The sequence below is a fragment of the Uranotaenia lowii genome, chromosome 2, assembly GCF_029784155.1.
Source record: "Uranotaenia lowii strain MFRU-FL chromosome 2, ASM2978415v1, whole genome shotgun sequence".
Classification (NCBI taxonomy): domain Eukaryota; kingdom Metazoa; phylum Arthropoda; class Insecta; order Diptera; family Culicidae; genus Uranotaenia; species Uranotaenia lowii.
In genome coordinates this window covers 152,894,608-152,919,349 of record NC_073692.1, presented here as the reverse complement: position 1 = coordinate 152,919,349, position 24,742 = coordinate 152,894,608, and the positions used below count along the sequence as shown (strand labels likewise).

At 34.9% G+C, this 24,742-nt stretch overlaps 1 protein-coding gene across 3 annotated transcripts in view; it reads left to right on the top strand.

Moving 5' to 3' along the window:
• Positions 1-14,626, top strand: part of LOC129745879 (mucin-2-like) — a 158,690-nt gene extending 144,064 nt beyond the window's left edge. For all 3 annotated transcript variants that reach the window (XM_055739251.1, XM_055739253.1, XM_055739252.1), the window contains exon 6: positions 13,651-14,626. In XM_055739251.1, coding sequence (XP_055595226.1) covers positions 13,651-14,220 — 570 coding nt within the window. In that variant the 3' untranslated portion in view covers positions 14,221-14,626. The remainder of the gene's footprint in view (positions 1-13,650) is intronic.
• Positions 14,627-24,742: the final 10,116 nt, after the last annotated feature.

The window sequence follows — 24,742 nt, the reverse complement described above, 5'->3', positions numbered from 1 at the left end:
ATTTTCGACCATTTGTAGTCATTTTTAATTTTTTTTTTATCATGTTTTTCAAGCATTTTCCACTTTTCTTGTTTTGTTTATAAAATGTTTGTTTTCATTTGTCATATTTGCTGTTTTTTTTTGGTCTTCATCACTTTTTAGTTAATTTTTGTCATTTTCAGTCATTTGCTTGATTTTGAATTTGAATTTTTCATCTTTTTGTCATTTTTGAGCACTTTGTAATTTTTTGAAAAACTTTTGTTTTTATTGTTGCATTTTATCACCATTTCAGAACATAAAAACGTATTTATGGTGTTTGTCTAAATTAAATTGGTCCTGTTAAAACGAAAACTAAAAGGTAATGTTGATTCTAAAAACCGTTCGATTTAGGCACATGTGCCAAAATCGGATGTTGCCAAAATCGAATGTTGCCAAAAACGAACGGGGTCTGTATTTTACGGCTCACATGCTTTTACATTGATTAACAGCATTTTAAAGTTAAGCCATACTTTCCATCTTGGATTTCAAGATGGCATCAGAAAGCGAAAATTGGTTTCTTCTTGTTTAGCCGTTTAACACAATTACCAATATTTTGGGGCTTTCATGTGATTCGAAGTCAATTACAGTTCAAGAAAGCGTCAGATAGTGAAATTCGACTTCTTGTAGTTAAGCCATTTCAGTGAGCGGAATTCGCCATCTTCATGTTCAAGATTGTCCCCCTTATTCTGCGCCGCGCGTGAGGTGACGATAGTCGAATCACCCTAGTCATCCGATTCCAGTAGTCGCTTTAGGTGAGAAACGTCTTTTAGAATAAACTTCTTGCTTTCTTATCCTAATCTAGTAGTCAGCTGGGCATGAACCTCTGTCACATCGGCTTCGGGAATAAGGTGACAAGACTCACGTGACTCCGACTCGACTCGACTATCGTCACCTCACGCGCGGCGCAGAATAAGGGGGTGTGTTAGATAGCTAAATTTGATTTCTTCTTGTTTATCTTTTTCACCCAATATCCATATTGTAGGGGTTTCTCGCGATTTTAACTCCTTTAGAACATCTTAATGTTAAGCGGAAGCCGCCATCTTGAATTTCAATATGGCGCCAGCCAACGAAATTCGACTTTAACTCATGTTTACATTCCACCGGACATTCATAAGAAATCCCTTATAGATGTCATTTAAAAAGTCTCTCCTTTTTTACTGCATTAGAGATTAACAACTCAGAAGTGAGGAACTTATCCTACGCGTTAATTGGTTGGCTCACGAGAGAAACTTCAAATTTCAGCTATTTACATGGCTCTCATAAAACCATTATAAAATCAAAAAGCCATTAACCTGTCCATAATAAAGTCACTGATAAACTGATATAACACTGCACCACATTTCCATCAACCAAAGGTTCGTGTCTGTTTAGTAAGTGATTAATACACTGGTTGTGATGGGGCGCTAGCATTCAAAAATTTCTCCACGTGTTCTAATGACACGTAGAAAAATATTTAAAAACTTAATTATCTACCAAGCATTTTCAGCCTGTTTCAGCCAATTTAAAGTATAAGTTGCTATGGTGTTCAATTTTTGTTATGTTTTCCTCTCAGGTCCCGATGGTTGAAATGTTCTACATTCATTGAGCTTTGAAATTTGAGGAACAAAATTTGAAACGTGCTTACATATGACAATCAATCCTTCATATTAAAAAAAAAACTATTCCAAATAATAGGATATTAAAATTTAAAAAATAATTTCATTATATAATTGAATTAAAGTTTAACAGTTTTAAAGAATGAATTTTAGCAAATGAATAAAAGTTATAGATTTTAAGACTTTCAAAGCGAAAATGTTCTTTATCTTATTAAGGAAAAAATCGCAGTTCTTTAAAAAAAGGATCTTCTGGTGAACGATTTAGTCTAGGCATTTTATTGGAGAATATGCTTTTTAGATCATGAGATATTTCTGCAAATTTCCCCTTTGGATAAAAATTTTAAAAGATCATACACTCTTCTTCAATAAGAATGGAATTGATTCGATACATTGAAACTATAATTAAACTAACTGAGTTACATAACTTCTCATAAAAAAATATTTTTGAATTGTCAAATAAAAATTGAATGATTTACGAAAAAATCGTAATTTAGCTATTGGTATCATTACATGATCGGGAAACGAAGCTTAGGGAATGATGAGCTAGTTGGTGCCAGGAGCTCTGGGCGATGAATATTTTTCTCCTACACAGGGGGAGTGATATCAGCTTATCAGCGATAAAGCTATTAAGCACTGAATTGAGTAACGCCATATTGGTAAAAATATCAAAAGGCACAGAATCACGGCATATTGATGGATTCACAATGTCAAGTATTTGGAAATATTTTTTCAGGTCTATTTTCAATCAATGCTTTTATGTTTGCTATGACATTATGTAATGATTTACAATTATGTTTATTGATTATAATTTTAATGGCATGCGCGGCGGAATGAAAACTAGAGAGAATTTTATTTTACAGAAATTTGAAAGAAAGGTGGATAGACAGGCATTAGTGCGCCAGTAGGAGAAAGCTTGATAGGTGTTGAAATTTTAGGCTAGAGGGCATGTTGATGAAAAGCTCCCATGAATTGCTCCCGCCTTTGCTCTTCACTATCTTACTATACATGAGAAACTCAGAAAGAGAATTCCCATGTATAGCGAGCCCAGTGGTCAACATGCCCTCTAGCCTAAAATTTCAACACCTATCAAGCTTTCTCCTACTGGCGCACTAATGCCTGTCTATCCACCTTTCTTTCAAATTTCGGTAAAATAAAATTCTCTCTAGTTTTCATTCCGCCGCGCATGCCATTAAAATTATAATCATACAAATTACGGCGATTAAAATCATATAACAATCATGTTTATTAAAAAATTATTTTGTGTTAACGAGCTTAGTCACCGCTGAATCTTATTGGCTTTTCTGGTTGATTCTATTCGGTAAATTTTAAATCAAATAAAAACAATTCTTTTGACATTTCGGCCTACTACTTTCAGCCATCCTCAGAAAACTATATTAGAGTAGGTACAAAAACATAAATTAATACAAAAAATTCTTCACAACATTCCATCACAAAATCACTGCACTTTTGCACTTACGATTTGTATCGCATTTCTCTCGTATCAAGCAAGATTCGATTGAAATTTCTAAAATATATAGCTCTATTATTAAAAAACTAAGAGAGACGCCACAGTTCACAACTAAAACGACGGATTCATAAACAACGTCACCGAACACGACGACACCGGGAACGATAGGCGCCAGCTGCTAGAAGCGATTAAAATTTGACTAAAATCAAGTAAGACAGCCGTTCAGGAAGCACGAGGCGATACAAATCGTAAGTGCAAAAGTGCAGTGATATTGTGATGGAATATTATGAAGAATTTTTTGTTTTAATTTAGATTTTTGTACTCAAATATAGTTTTCTGAGGATGGCTTAAGGTATTAGGCCGAAACGTTACAAGGATTTTTTTTATTTGATTTTAAATTCTCCGAAAAACATCAACCAAAAAAAAAAATCCAATAAAAATTATTGGAAATTATTTTCGCGATTTTTTTTTTCATGTTAATAATTATTTCATTCAAATTTCATTATTCTAATGATTTGACGAGGCGCATATATTTTAAGGTATTTTATGCACATTTTACCTTAAGTCATGACTGGCAGTAGAAAAAATGCTTTTAATATGGTTAAAACATTGCTTTTTTGTAATCACTTTTACAAGATCATATCTTAAAAACGTAAGCATTATTCATCATGAAAAGAAAAACAAATAACTCGGAGAACTCACGAAAATAAAAAATTGCTAACATGTTTTAAAAATGTTTTGGTGAACAAAATTTTAAAGCATAGAAAATAATAAGTCATGATGATGTTCCTTGAACGGGTTCAAATAGATTTAAGCTTTATAAGAGTTCTGGTGATGTATAGAATGCGCTTTAGCTTTTTATGAAGATCATTGCTATAGCTCTAACGAAGCTGTGCAGACTATAATAAATCTAAAATTGTTAATTGGACAGTTGTCACGAAATGGTACGATATAAAATAAGAACAAATTGGAAAATATATCTTCTGACTTATATTTTGAATAAAATAACAGTAAATCTTTTTTTTGTACTAATTCTCAGATTTTGTCACGCACCGCTTATGTCTACCTCCGATTTCGTCTCTTTTTTTGACCAGTTCTACTTCCAACTTTGACAAGCTGCCATTTCTCCCTCGATTTATATTTTTTCACGAAAATTTCACACAATCTAGTTCAACTATTCAACTAACACTCCACAAAATTTGAAGTCTTTTCAATTACGAAAAACAATGATACAGCTTTTCCCGTAAAAAAGGGAAATTTGGAATTGCTTCACTAAATTTGCCGTATTTTTGACAATTTTCATTGAAAATCTAGAAATTTGGTCCAAAGATGTAAAAATGTTTGATCTAATATCAGGCCAAGTTTCGTCAAAATCGATGAACGTGATCAAAAATGGTGCCAGATTGAAAATGAGGTTCATTAGCGCCCAGCAGACGATTTCATTCTTTTTTGGACGGATGTTTGTATGGAAAACATCGAAAACCATGTATTGTTGGTTTTTCGTTCTCAAAACCGAAAGTTATCACAAAGAATGTTGTAAATTGTTAAAAACTTCATTCGTACTTTGTTTCGAAAGATAAAATATTTCAACAGGATTCAAAATAAGAAAAACAGTGTTTCAGAAATGACCTGCTAATTAGCTTAGCTTAGCTTAGCTTAGTTGACTACTCATATCCACCTTAAATCATTGAACTTGAAGTGCTTAGATATGATAATTCATTTCAAACTTCAGATAACATATTTCATAAGACTTTATTCAACTTACGCACTTCATATTCCATGATCGCTGGCGTGGCTAAGCAGAACAAGTTCTACCTCGCCAATGATTGCTACTCCGTGATTGATCGAGGCCATCAGCTTTGTGCAAGGGCCAAAAGAATGGTGCTTGGGACTAGCAGTTCATTCACAATGCACAAAACTCATGCTCTCACTTTAAAAAAAAAAAAAAAAAAGATCAATAACGGCGCCGGCCACGTCCTAGTAGTCAATGAGGAATGAAGGAAGGAATGTTAGTAGGATACTTTCTAGGATCAATCAACAACCTTTTGTCTCTTTGTTTTCCAAAGATTTATTTTGAAAAATTTAGAAACAAAGGTAAGTCAATATCACCAACTATAAAAACCGTCTATACGTCTGCGAATCTATATTCAAATATCCATGGAAAGGGTTTTGTTAGTAGGGAAAAGGTTGTAGATCAGGATCCATTTTGGTTAATGGTGCGATCGAGTTTTCCTACACCTCCTATGCTCCTAGATTTTTCTTAAGGAAACTCCTATTTCTAACTTTGAGGCAGTAAAAAAAGGTTTAATAGTAAAGTAAAAAAAAATGTATGAATTTTCTTTAAACTAACTTGTTTTCCTAATTCATGTTCCTGATACATTAATGTGTTTTCAAAAACGATCCTTTAGATTGAAGATACTCCTATCAAATTTCGAAAAATATTTATAAGAAAATGTTTAAATTATTAAAGTTTTGTTGATGGATAAAGTGATTCTCCTTTTTGTTCCTTCTAGTTTTTAACTTGTTATGTAAGTTGTGAAAACTGAATAAGATCGTTTTTGGTAACTCATCAATGCAAATCAACTCTTTGCCTCAGTTTGATTTCGCGATTGCACGAAGAGAAAAAAGTTAGCCATTCATAGTAAAAAAAAATACAAAAAATACCAAAAATCACAAAAAGTGACAAGAGTGTCAAAAAAGTAAAAAAAAAATACAAATTTGATCAAAATATTCAAAAACGATAATATGTCGAGAACTACAAAAATGATCAACAGTGCAAAAAATGAAGAAATGGACAAAAAACTTTTTTTTTTCAAGTAGGTTTAGAAATGACCAAAAAAATTAAAAAATCATGGAAGACTTAAATCACAAAACAGCTGTAGCTAAGCTGTTAAAATAAGGTCCTTTGATATTCGTCACAGAAGTTCCATAACGAAGTCATTTAAGTCCCTAAGTATACCACAAGTCAAATGGAGTTTTGTTTGCCAATGCTGCCATTCAAGCCGATCTAAAAACAATCAAAGCCAAGGAAAATTGCCATACATCCATAGAGTGATTTCAAAGCATGATCATTATCGTTAGAATTCACAATTCAATAATGAGCGACAATTTTACAGTCCATAAAAAGTCGTTCTTAATTTTTTTTATTGTGTGTCTAATTTGTGCTAAAAATATTATTACAAGCTGTTTAGCTTTTGCAGATGTTTAAAAATAGTAAACAAAACGTGTTTGGATATTTCAACAGAACGTTTTGAAAATTCTTATGTTGAAATTCCACTAATGATCGTTCTAATTATGCATTTTTTATTGTTTCTTATTTAATAATATATCTTATTATCATATCATTGCCATTGACAATTGGAATTAATTAGAAAATCTTGACACTTTGAGTTTGTTTATGATTCCCGTTAAAAAATTGTTTTTTCGAACAACTTATTTAAAAATATATATTCAGCGCAAATACTATGTAGACTAAGGTTGCCAGAATTTTTTTCACTACCATCCGGGCCTAGCAATTCCGGGCATTTTTTAAAAAAAAACCTGGCAAAATCCGGGCATGGATTTCAATTTTTCAAATCCAAAAACCAGGCAAAAACCGGGCAAAATTCAGGTGTTATTATATATAAAAGCAAAGAAAAAATGCAAAAAATCGAAATTAATATTTTATTAATGTAATTGCAGGCTTCCAACAACTTTTTGGAACACTTCAATATTTAAAGGTTCATAAAAGTAAATCAGCGAAATTATTTGAAACAACCGTTGAAAATTTCCATACCGATAATCGGTTTGCTGAAACTTACTCAAAAAATTTTATTTTCTTTGTGAAAATTGTGAAAAAATCCGGGCAATATCCGGACTTTTTTCACGATATCCGGGCAACCGGGCCGGACCGGACTTTCTCGAAATTTTGCATCAAATATCCGGGCAAACCCGGATAAAACCGGGCAATCTGGCAAGCTTAATGTAGACTCTTGAAAAATCTGCCAAATACATCTTCATTAAGAACAGCTAGGAAACTTGACCAGAGTTTTGTTTTGCGAAAACTTGTACTTTGATCGGCAGATCGCAAAACACAAAAACCACATTTCATCCTATGAACTACCTTACTGGACAATAAATTTCTATATTTGGATACAATAAAGGTATACTTAGCTCTGATTTGTAGAATGATTCGAAGAAACTATCAAGTAAAGCTGTAAATTTTCTTCCATTTCCGGCACCGGCCCCAGCTATTTCAACAGCCAATGCACATCGTCCACTAGAATTTCAATAATGAACTGGGTTGTTAGACCTCAAAATACTAACAAAATTAGAACAAACGCGACGCAAACTCAAATTATCTGTACGAATTTTTGTCTCAAATAACAATTCACAATTGAAAATAAAATAATTTTTCATCACTTCCATCTGTACCGTTGAGCCGTCAACACGTACGCCGGAGCATCGTATCGTTGCTGTGTACCTGCAGGAACATTTTACATTATTTATTTTTTTTCCTTACCTGTTTTTCAATCAGCACTTTTCAGTGCTAAAATTATTTTCATTTTCTTTTATTCATATTTTCTCTTTTCTTTCCAGCATGGGGAAGTCATCGGCTGGCTCAAGGGCTGGTAGAAAGCGTATTGCCGAAACTAATTCAGGTCCATCGCCCAAAAAAGTTGAAATTTCCAACTCATTCGATGTCCTTCATAACATCGGTGATGAGGAAATATTCATATTTAATTCTGATAAGAGTACTAAGAAACCTTCTTCTTCTTATACTCTTAAAAACGAAAAGATTCCACCAATAACGGTCACGATTCCTGACTTCAATGCCTTTCGAAAAGAAATCGTCACTTCCGTTAAGGATGTGAAGATTTCTTTTCAGATCGGTCGAAGGGGAACTGCTCGTATATTGGCGGAATCTTTTAATGATATTCAAAAAATTTTAAATTATTTGAATAATAAAAAACATCAATTTTTTACTTACGACACTAGAAGTGATCGTCCTTTTAAAGTTGTACTTCGTGGTCTCACCGGCGATCAGACACCGGATGAGATCACAGCTGAATTAAATTCTTTGTTAGGTTTTTCTCCAATTCAAGTAATTCAAATGAGGAAAAGAACCAACACGAATAATACCAGTAGTGTTGGTTTTGCTCCTGAGCTTTATTTGATCCATTTTAAAAAGGATCAGGTCAATAATTTGCAAATTTTGGAAAAGGCTCGTCTTATGTTTCATTGTCGAGTAAAATTTGAACCTTTTCGTAAATCCCATACCAATTTTTTACAAAATATTACGCAATGTCGTCGTTGTCAAGCTTTTTGTCATGGCACTAAAAATTGTAGAATGAATGCCAGATGCATGTTTTGCGGCTCATTCGATCATGAAAAATCTAAATGCCTTTTTGGTGGTGATAAGCCAAAAACAGAATTTTTTAAGTGTGCGAATTGCGCAGGTAATCATTCCTCGAATTCTCTAGAATGTCCCGTTAGGGCAAAAATTGTTGCTTCTAGGAAAAATCCCAAAGTTTCCAGAAAAGTTTCTTCTCCTCCTTCCTCTTTTTCGTCTTCACACGTCAGACCGGCAAACAACTTGCCTGTTCGCAGTCAGCCTCGGCCTACATTGGAATCACGGCTGGGTAATACCCGAAGTGATTTTAATGTTACCTGGGCTGATTCTGCGCCACAAACTCGTTGTTTATCGTTCTCAGAGGTGGTTGAAAATGGGTTGCCCTCTTCAGGTTTAACTAATAAAAATGGGAAAAAACCAAGTCTCAACGTTCACGCGAAGGCTTGGGAAAATCCCCGAAATTCAAATACTTTTTCTTCTCCTTCATTTTCTGATCCTAACAATTTAGTTGATTTGGGTGAGATTACTGAGGAAAAATTAAAATTTTTGCATCAAAATTTAATGGAAATGATGCAACTTATGTTGAAAGCAAATTCAATGTTTGAAGCTTTCCAAACTTCTTTTAATTATGCTAACAAAATTATTATGACTTTACGATTCCCTCATGGATCCAAATAGATGTTTAAATATTATGAATTGGAACGCTAGATCTTTGCTGGCTAACCAAGATGAATTCTTTTTATTTTTGAAAACTCAAAACATACATATTGCTGCCATCACTGAAACTTTTTTAAAGCCAGACAATAACTTGAAAAGCAATGCTTTCTTTAAAATTTTACGAAATGATCGACTTGATCGACAAGGTGGGGGTGTAGCTATTGTCATCAATAGTCGTCTCAAATTTAGACTTCTTCCTTCTTTCAATACAAAAGTCTTAGAAACAATTGGAATTGAATTAGAAACTTCTATGGGGAAAATTATAATTGTTGCCGCATATTTGCCTTTTCAATGCAGCGGCGAACAGAAAAATTTTTTGAAGGGAGATTTGCAAAAACTCACCAGAAATAAATCTAAATTTTTTATTATTGGTGACTTTAATGCAAAACACCGATCTTGGAATAATATTTCATCAAATTCAAATGGGAATATTTTGTTTAATGACTGCTCTGCAGGTTATTATACTGTTGAATATCCTAATGGGCATACTTGTTTTTCTTCAATTAGAAATCCCTCCACAATTGATTTGGTTCTAACGGATTTAGGCGAGCATTGTAGTCAATTAGTTACTCATGCGGACCTCGATTCAGACCACCTTCCAGTAACATTTTCTTTATCCCAAAGTCCCATTGAAAACCCTTTAAAATCAACTTTTAATTTTCAAAAGGTTAACTGGGAGCGATATAGTAATTTTATTGAACGTAATTTAGATGTAAACGTTCCACTGAATTCAATAGAAGATATTGATTTGGCTGTAGAAAATTTGACAACTGCAATAGTCAATGCTAAAGCCGCTTCAATACCTAAAGTTAAACATAAATTCAATCAACCTTTGATCGATGATGATCTTCAGTTTTTGATACGACTGAAAAACATTCGTCGACGCCAATATCAACGTACTAGGGATCCTTATTTGAAATTAATTTATTGCGACCTTCAAAAAGAGATCAAACGTCGTTTAAATTTCATTCGTAATGAAAATTTTGCCAAAGCAGTAGAGGATATAAAACCCTACTCAAAGCCATTTTGGAAATTAACTAAAATTTTGAAAAAGCCTCAGAAGCCAATTCCTACTTTGAAAGATGGGGATAAACTTCTTTTAACTAATTCAGAAAAGGCTCAAAAATTAGCCCAACAATTTGAGTCTGCTCATGATTTTAATTTAAACGTTGTAAGTCCAATTGATGCTCAAATTTCCCTAGAATTTGATGATATTCTTTCTAAGCAAAATGTGTTTGAAAGTTCTTGTGAGACAAATATTGATGAACTTAAATTGATTTTCAAAAAATTTAAAAATATGAAAGCTCCAGGGGAAGATGGGATTTTCTATATTCTTATTAAAAAGTTGCCTGAAAGCACTTTAAATTTTTTAGTTAAAATCTTCAACAAATGTTTTCATTTGGCTTATTTTCCCAATAAATGGAAAAATGCCAAAGTAACTCCAATTTTGAAACCTGGAAAAAGTGCTTCAGAGCCTTCAAGTTATCGACCAATTAGTTTGCTTTCTTCTTTAAGTAAACTATTTGAGAGAGTTATTTTGAATAGAATGATGATTCACATTAATCAGAATTCCATTTTCCCTGATGAACAATTTGGTTTTCGTCATGGACATTCTACTACACATCAACTTTTGAGTGTAACTAATATGATTAACGCTAGCAAATCTGAAGGTTATTCAACTGGTGTTGCTCTTCTTGATATTGAAAAAGCTTTTGACAGTGTTTGGCACAAAGGTTTAGTAGCTAAATTAGCTCGATTTGATTTTCCTGTATATCTCACCAAAATTATTCAAAATTATTTGACTAGCCGAACCTTACAAGTAAGCTATCAAAATTCATGCTCTGAAAGGACACCCATTAGAGCTGGTGTCCCTCAAGGCAGTATACTTGGGCCAATTTTATACAATATTTTTACTTCTGATCTTCCTGATGTACCAGAAGGAAAAGGTAGAAGATTATTTGCTGATGATACTTTGCTTTCAGCAAAAGGTCGAAATTTACGGGTGGTACGCAGTAGATTGCAACAAAATTTAAATTCCTTTTTGAATTACTTGAAAATGTGGAAAATTTCTCCTAACGCTTCCAAAACTCAACTTATTTTATTTCCCCATAAGCCAAGAGCAAATTTTTTAAAACCTAATGAAAATCATTCCATAACTTTTAATGGGGTTTCATTAGAATGGTCTGATCACGTGAAGTACTTGGGACTTACACTTGATCGGAATCTTACTTTTAAAAAACACATTGAAGATATTCAATCTAAATGTAATAAATACACTAAATCTCTTTATTCTCTCATCAACAGGAAATCCCGGTTGTGCCTGCGAAATAAGATGCTCATCTACAAACAAGTTTTCCGACCAGCGATCATGTATGCAGTTCCGATTTGGTCTAGCTGCTGCGCGACGAGGAAGAAAGCCATCCAGAGGATTCAGAACAAAGTTCTGAAAATGATTTTGCGGCTTCCACCTTGGCACAGCACCGAAGATCTTCATCGGATTGCAGGCATTGAATCTATCGAAGAGATGGCCAACAACATCATCTCCAACTTCAGAGGCAAATCGATGCAGTCTTCCATCGCAGAGATTCGTTCTCTTTATGTTTAGTTTAATTTTAAGATAGTGTTTAGTTTTAAGTATAAAATATTTTTGCTATTACAGGATGTTCTCCTACATTAAAAACTTGATTGCGCTCAGCAAATTTAAATCTTATAAATAAATTTTTATAATCTAGTTACTTATAGGGCTATGAACAGTTCATTATTGAGCTGAACACCTAGTTTAATGCAATAATGTAATATAAGTGTAATCATGATTTGATACAAATAAAGACATATATAAAAAAAAAAAAAAAAAAATAATTTTTCAGGAGTAAAAATCAGCACCAAAAATAACCACACCCGTCAGTCACGGTCGCCGCCTACTCAGTCCTGTTTCAGAAATGACCTGCTAATTATACCGATAAACCAATTTGATCCACAATTAAAGGGAATATCATATTCGTTCTTTTGTTTCAATACCAGCTATGTTGGAACAATTTCTATTTCTAAACAAAGCAAGGATGAAGTTTCTATCAATCTACAACCTACTTTGTAATAAATTTTGATATTGTTAAAGAAAAAAAACAAGAATACATTGTTTTCCATACAAACATCCGTCCAAAAAAGAATGAAATCGTATGTTGCGCGATAATGAACCTGATTTTCTACCTGGCACCATTTTTTATCACGTTTGTCGATTCTGACCAAACTTGGTTTGGTATTAGATCAAACATTTTTACATCTTTGGACCAAATTTCAAGATTTTTTTATGAAAATTTTCGAAGATACAGCAAATTTAGTGAAGCAACTCCAAATTTCCCTTTTTTTTACGGAAATAGCTCTATCTTTGTTTCCCGTCATTGTAAAGATTTCAAATTTCGTAGAGTGTTAGTTGAATAGTTGAACTAGATTGTGTGAAATTTTCATGAAAAAATATCAACCGAGAGAGAAATTGCAGCTCGTTAAAGTTCAAAGTGGGTGCGCAGCTTCACGCGATTTCATTTTTTTTTTTTTGAACGCAACTGTATATATAGTGACATATTTGATTTCGTACAAAAATACTTGGATTTGAACCTTCTCCCTTTGGGATGATTAAAAATTGATATCACGTCAATTTACAACATTGTTATACATACAACATGATAACATCGATAGCGATAGTGAAGATGATTTATGCATGATATAAAGAAAAAAATATCCGATTTTATACAAGTGATTCTTATGCAGATTTTAACAATAATAAATTATATTAATACAATCAAAATAATGAATATAACGATACAATAAATCATTGATATCATGAATCAGCTTGTTTCTGGACCATTGAAGCCAAAGGGTTATAAGTGCTTAAAAGCCTAATTTGAGAAGACACGCTTTCAAGTGGTTATGTTATTCCAATTTCCATATTTTTTTTCTAGAAAATTTGTATTCTTCTTTCGAGCGCAAAAGTAGTAAATAAAATTCTTTAAATCTGAAAAAAAACACCAAACAAAGTTAAAAAATGCAAAATTCGGTTGGCATTATAAACTTAAAATCGACCATTTCTGTTTTATACCCCTCTGGCTCTGAGGGCCTCAATTGAGCTTTTTTCAAAGGATTTTTCCCAATACGTCGTTAGATGGTGACGTCATTTATTGCGAAATCTAAAGCATTTGCCCAATCAACAATGTTGTCCAATATCCGTACAGCTTCATTCGAAATAAGCAGAAGAAATGTTCCCCCAGTTGTCCGTTTTGATTTTTTTTTATTGGAAGTTGTTTGGATCAAATCACTTTTTAATCTTATTTTAATACCTTGTTTCACTTATAAGGTCATTGGAATTTTAACCCCTGAGGATCATTTATTCTTTTTGATAATACCAGTCGAAACAGAGTGTTTTAAGAAACATAGCAACACAATTATATGATATTTCGAAGAAAAAGTGAAGCGAAAAGAGAAAATGTGTTTAATTTCAAAACTCTTTTCCCTAAAATTTCCCACAGTCTCTGAACCGCACCGCCAACCCGTCCACGTTGAATACGAGCACATTGGCCAATCGACGGCCACCGAAGATCAGCCTGCGGCAACGAATCCAAAACTACAACCGTAAAAAGGAATCGGACAGCGGCAGCCAAAAGGACGTCGATCCAGCTTCCAACAGTTTGCTGAACTCATCCGATGAGCTGAAGACTTTCGACGACCTGGAGCCTCACAACAGTCGCTACGACGAGGGCGCAATTGAGGGAGCTGGTCCGGGGTCATCCGGAACTAGTACCACGACCGAAGGATATCGGCAGCCGGAAACGGCCATCATGAAGATTTCACCGAAGGACTCGCCTTCCGCGACTTTCAACGGGTACGGCGAAACTGATTGGGATCTGAACAGTGCCTCGTCGGATTACAGCAAGCGGGTCGTCGAGTTGACCCTGTCGGCGAGTAAAGATAAGGGATTTAAATCGGTCAATAAGGGGCTGCTGTCCCGGAGGGTTCCTGGCTACTTCACACTGGCAACGGAAGACCCAATTCTTCCGATAGAGGCCTTTTTCCCGCAGGTGAAAAAAGTTAATGCGTGAACAGAGAGTATGAGCAAATTAGGGTTGGATAGTAAAGAATGGGTGTGTGCGTATTTTTTGTATGACGAAATGCGTGAGGAACCATGTGAGCGATGATTGCTTCTGAGAATTGTTATAAAGGAATGTGCGTATGAATGGTCCAGAGAATGCTAATTTTAGACCTCGAACGGATTCTGTTTTCCCTGTTAAGATGTCGTTTAGAGTAAAAAAGTGCTTCCAAGTCTGCAATAAGACACACGACGTGACCCAGAAAGGCATGCAACATTAACAAAGTAGCTTGCACGATTTCTGGACCACTCACCCGGTAGCCTACTGCGATCGAGACACGCCAACACGGCTCATCGTTACTGGTCCAGAGACCTCTCATTAAGTCAAGAAGCAAAAGTAATTGGAGTAGAAGTAGTCAGGAAAAAAATGCGTCTGGTCGTTCAAGAATGTTAATTGCGGTAATCATAGGTTAGGATCACGGTAGGCGAAGCATGGCCAGCTCCGATCGCACGCGGCTTACCACACCCCCGGGATCGAGAAAAATGGGAAGAAGGGGGATCGTCTTTTCTAACAAGCACACAGACTTTAACGCCAGATAAACAGGGAACCCCCACAAGAAAACGACGTGGTAAACGTTGTCATTATACACTTATTGTTGTCATAAAATGAAGTAGTTGTTGGGCTACCATTTTATAGTCCTATTCTTTGTTAGGGATCTTGCTAGACGTTTTAATAATATTCTATGTAGTTTAACAATAGTAAGTTATTACCAGCGGACCACTACTGGGTCTGTAAATGCTTGAGAAAAAAAAGGAACAAGGCGTCAACAGAAAATTAAATCTCAAATTAATAGTAGGTACGCACGCAGAGAGTGTTTTTATTTGTTAGTTAGCTCGTGAGTAAATTATTATTTTTAAACGAAATTATATTTGCCAAATCTCAATTGCGGAATGAAATAGAAAACGGTTTTTCTCTTATTGAATGTATTTTAAAACACGCTTTCAAAAATGAACAGTTGAATAATGAAAAAAGTGACGCCAAGATTGACTAGAAAATACTCAACTAGGGGCTAGAGCATTCATTTTTCAAATAGAGTGCAGATTTATTTGAGAAAAAAAAATAATAGGATTCATTGAATATATGCAGGTGCATGAAATAAACTTTGTAAATATTTCCAATAATAATATGTTATTATTATGATGACAAGTTCCCTTAAACTATAAGTTGGTATAAGATCGTAAAAAGAATAGTGTAAAAGTAAGGGGACGGAGGCTTTGTTTAGAGGCTTTAGTAACAGATCTGTTTCTTGAATTGTTTTCCTGATTGTTTTTAGCAAATGATAAAGAATCTAATCCAGAAAATTTCATGGAAATATTCACATGGTTTTAGAGCACAATCAATAACTTTTTTGTAAATATAATATTTCTGAAAATTGGACGCAAAACCTGTCAGTTTTGGTAGTTTTTAAAAGATGTCCACGATGGAATTGCCACACACGAAATTGATTCACAAAATTCGAGTTTTCATCCGATTGCCATTAAACTTTCAGGGATTGAAAAATATGTATTTAACTTCATTTTACCATTTTACTCGTATTTTACTTAAAGTCTATACGCAAATGCCCGCACCTTGGCCTTAACCCCGGCCATAAGATGCTGGACAACCTGTGAATCAACCGTTTTTTGCATTTAAATCCATACTTTCTTAAGTTCCTCGACTATTTTCACTACCTTAGGTCGTTTAAGAAGGCGGAGTTCCGGAGTGTTGGGAGGGTTGAACATTTTCGGCACGCATACCACTTCAGCACGTGCTTAGAGTAGTGTCATGAGGCCAAATCCGGCCAGAAGATTGTTGGGACGTTGGGGGCCTTCAGGAGAGGAAGCAGCCGCTTCTGGAGGCACTCTTTCGTGTACACCTGTCAGTTCATCGTGTCCTGGGTCACGAAAGGTGCACTTTGCTTCTCGCACGTGCAGATGGCTTGCCAAAACAGGTATTTCTTCACAAATTTGGACATCTTCTGAGTGAGGACATGCTCCGGAACGCTGAACTTATCCCGTGAAAGACCGTGAAAGACAGGTTGCCGGGGATCTGTTTGAAATCGACCTTCACATATTCTAGTCGTTCATGATGAAGCATTCAACTTTCGTCAGCATGATGAGGTACAACTTCCTGGCACAGGTTTTGGTGAAATCGTTCTGCTTCTCGTCGCGATTAAGGGCCTTTTGTACCTTGAACGTTCAAAGCCCAGTCTTAGTTTTGGACTTTTGGACAAAACTTCGGCTTGTGTGCAGCTTCTTAGCCACATCCCGAGCGGAGGCGCTCGGGTTTCGGTTGAAGGCCTCAACTACGCGGTTGTGATTTTTGGTGTTGTACGGAATACTTTTTCCTTCACTTCTGGGCTTCCTCGAACCGCTTAATCACTCGCGACACCGTGTAATTTGCGATTCCCAACGTATTAGCGATGAGACGATGCGAGAGATCCTTGTTCTCGTGATGATTGCGCAAGATTTTATCACGCACGAGCTGTTCTTTCGGCTTCATTTCCCCGAGTTTTGATCACAGGACTTAAAAACATGCAGGATGCAGAGATGCCAATATGCCTGATTTTTCATGGATTGCCTGATTTTTCGAGGCTTTGCCTGACAACCTGAAAAGCCATTGAATTTCCCTGATTTTTCAAAAAATGCCTGATTTTGCCTGATTTTTGCGAATGTGATGAAAAATGGGTAGTAAGGAACTAAATCAGGTACCATTGCTGAAGTTAAAAAGCGAAAATGTGGCTGAATGAAACCAATCGAAAGATTCCCATTAATTCATATCTTAAAAAGGGAATGAAAAGGAATCTTTCGGCTTTGATACAGTAGAATTATGCAACCAAGTAGGCCCACAACACAGTAGAAATGTAGAGTGATGACCAAAAAAAAAAAAGGTCATCACTTTTAGAGGAATTTCCGTTACTTATGTAGCCTGATTTTGCCTGATTTTTATTTCACCAGTTCCCTGATTATTGAAAATATATGTTGACAACCCTGGCAGGATGTAAACAATGCACTATGAACTAAATCCACCCAAATTTTCATTAGATCCTACCCAATCATTTAAAAGTTAAAACAATTTCATAGTGTGGCAATTTCATCGTGGACACCATTTAAGACCGCTGAAAGCTTTATATGGAAATTTAAATTTTTTAAATTTTTACACCTTCCAAGACTTTTTCGTTGCTTTTACTACACAGCAAGAAAAAATCGTGTAAATTTAGATCGAAAACGATGCACGAAAACGGAACATCGATTTTGATATAAAATTCTACCACGGTGTATTTTTCTCAACAATGTTATTTTTGAGGCGTGTAAATTTAGATCGAAAACAATGCACGCAAACGGATGACATAAACCGTCGTGTAAAAATACACAATGATGTAAATTTCAAAACATATTACCGTTAATATTACAAATCTTTTTTAAATAATCAGTTTTTGGGTGTTGTTTATGAATAAATACGCCACATGTGTCATTTTATTTAACATATATTTCCGATACACTGCAAACTCAAAAAAACATCCACCATCACTTGCAGCTGGAATTGTGGTTGTGTCCGATGATCCCCAGCAGGGAGATGTTTTGCCGATCAGCTTCAGGCATTCTTGAATTCTTCCGGAACAGCATAGTAATCGGAATCCCCTAAACATCAGAAACATTCAACATTGATTCGGCCTTTGATCCATTTATAAAACTGCAATTCCTGCAATCGAAAGAGAATTTGAAGTTCCATTTTTTTCATTTCGTCTAAAACTATAACCTACCATTTTTTAATTCAATTCTGAAAGAATTTGGTTCGGTTTTAATACAAAATTAACAGCGGAAGCGAATTTTTTTTCTTTTCGCACAATAAACCACCATCTCGGATAAAAACAGAACAATTTATGCCGCAAAAAAAAAGGAAAACAATGGATCTGTCGTGTTTTACATTGTTTTCGATGCAATTTTATATTGAGATATATTTTTTAGATCAGGGCGTGTAAACAAACATCATACAAAATTAAGTTTATACCAACGATTCAAAAATAGATCAATTACATCAGTTTTGAATTACACTGGTCAAAAAGTAGATCACTCGTATTTTAGATTGCGTATACTTTTAGAAATTTTTTGCTGTGTAGCAATAAAATTTTTGGAAGCGATTCACACAGTCCCGAACTATTTAACGCAACGAGTTTTATTGTATGGAAATTTGTATGAGAAAACAAAATTTTTCATAAAAACAAATCCGAAGAGATGTACTGATAATTAAAAAAAAAACTTTGAATGTTATATAGGAAGTAATTAGGAACTAAATGCGCAGAGCAGGCATGATGCGCCCCCATCAGTACTAATCAAATATTTTTCCACATTTCTGAAAATGCCAGATTATTCTTTTTACACTTTTATGCGTTCATAAACATTTGTGAACCTTCTTAGTATTTTTATATCATGCAAATTTGAAGAAAAGCGAAAAAAAATTTTTTAGGAGTTTTTCTTGCAATTTTTCAACTTTTATCGTAAGGAATTTCGGCATCTTAAAGCAAAAAAAAACACCTGTCATCTATTCTAATAATGAACATAGGTCTTTACATTCATCAAACTACAAAAATTTCCCAATTCAATAATTATTTATATTATTTGAGCGATTTTAAATAAAAATGTGGAGGCGGGGCAAAGCTCGCAATGTCCGCTTATTTTTAAGTTTGTTTCATATTTGTATAAATTTATATACAATTTTCATCACATTACTTTAAAAGAAATTTCTATGTTAAATTGGAAAACATAGGAAACTTTAAGAGAATATTTGAAATTCCTGAATTTCATAAAGATTTAATGAACTTTTTACAAGATTGTCAGTATATCTGGCAACACTGCGCATAGGAATACATTTTTCAACCTGTGAAGTAACAAACAAGTGTTTTTAAATATCAAACACTTTCAAATATCTAAATCAATATTCACGTAATAAAGATTAATGGCGCGTTTGTGTACACCCATATGCGCACTTTGCCCCTAACGTAATGGAAATCATACTTTGAACGCCTTTCACAATTTAACGATAAAGACTTATGTTATTGGTTTAAGTGTTCCAGTTTATATATTTATGGTAAAGTCCCCTTTTCAAATTTTTTGTCGAATTTACTGGATTGCATTCTTCATATATTATGAGGTTTAAAACGTAGGCGTCTTGCCCCTAGTTCCCAAACCCTAATTATTTCATTACATGCTACGTAAAAAAACACAAAACTGACTTGTATCATAGAAAAGATATTCGATGTTGAATAAAAGAAATATTTTTGGAATATTTTTTTAGTTTTAAGCGTTTAACCACTTATTCAAAAGCTGTTCACCTTTAGGATGATAAAAATCGCCAAAAACTACTTTGCATAGCAAACCTTGGTAAAAACATTTCACGAAATTTTTTAAATGTCTTACGAGCAAAGGCTGCTATTTTGAAACACTTTTCATGGGATGCTGATTTTTTATTTTGAAATTATTACAACTTTATTCATGGAATACAGCTTTTACTCATGTAAGCAAAAAAAGAAGCTGAAGAATAGACAAAACCAATAATTAAAGACCAACTTAATTCCAATCTGACATGAATTTTCTGGATTATTTTAAATGCGGAAATTTCTTCTTCCAGACAAATATCCATACAAAAATAAAACACGTCGCGCTAATTCAGAAATCATCCAAATCATCTCAAATTTTACACTAATGCTTGGTGACTCAAATGGCATCGAAAAAAAATATGGGAACGAAAAGTCAATTTTTGCAGCGGACTAGTGCTGCACAAATTAAGGAGTAAAACATACTTCAAAAATCTTCTTCATACTTCTAGTTGAAATCATAAAATTTATGGATGGATGAAATTTTGAGATTAACAAACGCTTGATGCAAAGCAATCATATTCCAGCATATGGAAACGAGATTTTAAAGCTGAATCCTTGATTTGCATTATGACGCATTTTAGCCTTGACTGGTAACTGAATTTTTAATGTATTTAAGGTACACCGAGGCAATTGCAAACGGAATTTATCATAGTTTAACTGTCTCATGTCCTAGAAAAATATACAGACCTTAATAAATCATCAATTTTCGATCGTTGCATCACTCAACTAGTTCTCAACAAATTCCCGTTGAAAGTGAAAAAAAAATGTTGGTAAGAAGCGAAGGTACTTTTGTGAAAAAATGTATAAGTTTACACTTGACAAACGCAATGCTTTTCCCAACTAATCCATAGATGCGTCAGATTATCGGTCCTAAAATGAATTTAATACATGTTCCGGTATGTTTTTTCTACTTTTATTGATATATTTGCTGTTTTTGTGCAATATTAATTACTTTTTGGGACTCCATTTTTGCTGACTGTTGTTTTAAGCAAAAGACCGTCATTTAATAAGGCATTACGAGATTTTCAGATTCAGATTTAGATTCAAATTCAGATACAAGACTTTGGATATCCCTTCTGACCATTCGAATATAATGCTGAATTATATATGAGATGATTTTTCTGAAATGGCCGATGTTACATGGCTCAAAGGTGCGTTTGCACTTACCCAGCAGTATGGGTTGACAAGAGTGAATATTATATCCATCGTACAGCGTCAAACGTCAAAATAAAGAACAAAACAATCCGTAGTGCCGCTGGTGCGCAATCGGCTGTAATTTTTCGATTGTGAAATTATTACTTAGCTGGCTAGAGGGACCAGCTACAACTGCCCTCGAATTCCTGGTCAAGCCACGGGAATTCTAGTGAGGGTGGGCTCACATGCGGCCTCTTTTGCTTGGCTAAGCTAGAGCAGAGGTTTCGGAGAACCTCGGGTCGGCTTCTCGCAATGATGCACCGGTCGGTAGTTCGGAAGGAAACACAAACACGCTAACTAAATTTTCATGTCCTGTTTATTATAACTTACGTGTCTTGTGTGGGTGTGTAGTGTGCTGCTGCTGCTGGTTGGCCGGCCGGCTGGTGCTGAGATGGATGTCCGATGGAGAATCTTGGGTTGGTGGGTCAACAGTCCACAGTGTTGGTTGGCAATGGGGGTTAGATCGCCCTCGTGGTGGAGCCAACCTTCGTTGTGGTTGCCCTGGATGGTACACGCAGGTGTAAAACACCGCGTGCTTCTCAACAGAGCCTCGAGCCCGGAGGGACACTTTCACTAACCCGTTTGAAGGGTTTGAACAGTGCTCTCTAGGACCGGATGTTGACGACGATGTTGTTGTATCTGGGTGGCTGTGGTGGCTGGTCGCGTGGGGGACCAACTTTTGTTCATTCTTTCGATGCCCGCCGGACTTGTAGTTCGAGTCCGTGCGCAGGCTCCTCAGTGGAGAAACGGAAGCAGATCTTTGCTCACTGGCCCGTTTGACTTGGACAAACTGGAGCTTTGTCGAGTCAATTATCCTGATCGAAATTGCTGGGTCGAATCTCTTGACCAAAACTACTGAGTCCTGGTGGATTGAATATGGGGTTAGGATGGGGTTTACAGCAATCACTTGAATAGTAAACTCACTTGATTCGCTCTTTCACAATTGACTAGGTAAATTAGTTCTTTCCGCGTTGTTATCTTATTTCGACACTAATAACTTGGCCATGCACGTTTAACTTGGCCACTATGGTCACTTTGTAGCGATGTGAACCATGTGCTGGTCGAAGGCGGAAAGGATATGCGAATCTAAGTTAGTGATTAGCTCACAACCCACATTTCCGTTTCACTTTCCACCTGACGTTTTCCATTGCTCTTTTGCTTCTCATCGGGCAAGTGTTTTGTGTTGTGTCATAAGTGTTTGCATGCGCTAGCTCCTGTTTTGAATTTGGAGTGATCGTTATTTTTAATCTCCTAACTTAATTTATTTATTTATTGTTTTTTATCAAAGAGTAGGCTTTATTAATAAATTTTATTACAAATTGTGTTCTGATGTAAATTTGAATATTGGCGGGAAGAATTATCGATATTTAATCGATTATGATAACTACCTATGAGCACTCAGATTGAGTACTCCAAACTACTTGCTCTTCATGGGTATGATTGGGCGAGATAACCCAATGGTAACAAAATTTAAGGTTTAATTCGTGAAAAAAGCTTCAAACCCGTTATTTTTGGTGTGCAGTTGATATCTTTACTTGTTGGTTATCGCTTAGATTCGAGTTGAGGCAAGTTAAATCTTTAAAGTGTTAAAAATTTTATTCTTAAAAATATGCTTGTTTGGGGAGGGGGGGGGGGGGGTAAGCCCGGCATAGTTTGTGGATAGTAAGGTGTTACTAAAACATATTTTCTCCTACTTAGAAGCCTGGCAAGTACCAAAGGGAAACTATCCGTGGTAGTTGGACCCGAGAGAGCCACACCCTTGCTAAAGAGGCCATCGCTTGTGGGGCTTCTGTGAAAAGTGCCTTCGAGACTTTTGGAATCCCCAGGACTACATTACAGGATCATATGTCAAGGAAGGTGGCAAGCTCGAAACTAGTGAGTAAAGGTGTCACATTAAGGGAAATAAATCGAGTCCGAAAACTGGTCATTCCATGTGTTCTTGTATTTAAGACAATAAAATTCCGTGTATTCAAGATATGGGCAATTTCCTGTTTAATGGATGGTAATTCTGAAAAAATGTTGTTTAATCCCTGGACATGTAACATCCCTCCCCCTCTACCTAAACCAACTCTCTCTCACTTAACTGTCCACGAGGAATGGACGACACCTAAAACATTCAAGACCACTTGAGCTAATCACTGAATTTAATTATAATTTTATGTGTCGGGTGATAGGTATAAATAATAGACTGTGTCGATTTGGGGTCATTTTTGAATTTCTCAAACCCTGGGTTCTAATAAGCTTCGTTTTGGTCCAAAACTCATACATGATTTTTGGCAGAATTTTTAAGTAACATTTACATTAGTAAATTTGAACTTTTAGGTTTGTATGGGAAAATTTAATATTTTGTACTGAAAAATCAACATCATTTTTTTTTCTTCTATGGAACCAAACCAGGTTTGGAATGATGTTGATTTTTCAGTACAAAATATTAAATCATGGATGAGTTTTGGACCAAAACGAAGTTTTTAAGATCCCAGGGTTTGAGAACAAAGAAGAGAAAAAATTACCCCAAATCGACTCAGTCTAAAACATCATGTCTAGTTTCTTGAATTCATATTATGGAACTTGTTTCGGTGAAATCTCCGGAACCGGTAAGCTGATAAATGCCATACTTATCTGCATCGTACAGGATATCTTTCTTTGAGCGGTTTTCGAATGTAAGTCGGTTAAGTTTATGTTGAGAAAATTCATTACCAATTTCAGGTGCCGGCCTTACCCCCACTAGTTATTGAATACTATTTTTGTCGCTGTTTTAATAAACTAATATTATACTTATTAAAAACGTATTGAAATCCCTGACAGCGAAGAAAAATTATTAAAGAAATCTAAGCAACGATTTTTCAAAGAAAATAGAACAAAATTTGCTTTCAGTTTTTGCAAAATGATCATTTTCTTTAAGGGGCCGGACTTACCCCCAGTTCCCCTACTGAAACTTATCATTAATTTTCTGCTTTCACTTGAATGTCAGTCCCAAACACTCACCATTCAAAATATGCAAAACAAACACACACTTTTCATGTCTGGTAGTACTTAAATTCGTGCGTAATCAAACAGTGCAGTGCAGTACTTAGTGCTTTAGTGAATAATTTAAGAAAATAAAGTTTAGTTTATCTATGTCAGATTGTTTGTTTGGACCTAAACAACAATTTCTAGAAGAAGAAATATTAACAGAGAAACGTTGAATGTTTGCACTTTCCCCGAGTTCGCACTTGTGCTTGTGTACCTTATTTACAAAAGTTTGTTGATTGTCCGAAAAAATACTTGTAACCCCAATATTAACATTTAACGTCATTCTGGGTAAAGGTTTTCACGGCGTCGAAAAATGTAAAAAATTGTACATCTTTAGCTCGATTTTTTTTAATTTTCTTTGAGAATAAAAAAAAACCAACTCACGATGTGGTAAAATGTGTCATGATCATTTTATTAGCATTAAATTATAACTTTATTACATAATATTAAAATAAAATTGAATAAGTGTTGTGGTTTACAAATGTTGCATCTATCCCTGCTATTGCATGATGTCCCGTTTGACGGTACCGAACATTTCAACTTTTTTCGAAAGTCTTTTTGAAAATTGCTTTAAATTTACTCATCAGATTCTAGACCAAATTGATTTTTTTGCTATAAAAACGTTGAAGCATATTTCAAATCGTATTTTGGATCTGCAAAGAACTTTCATGATCATAATTATAAACTTTCGCAAAACATTTCATTTCGAACACATAATTTTAAAAAAATACAACTCAAATTGTTTTTTTTTTGTTTTTTACGAAGAAATCCGGGCAAAATCTGGATTTTTTTCAATGAAATCCGGGCAACCGAGCCGGACCGGACCAGACTTTACCCAGGTTTTGTTTATAAAATCCGGGCAAGTCTGGATGAAACCGGGCAATCTGGCAAACTTATTTAAATGGTTGTTAG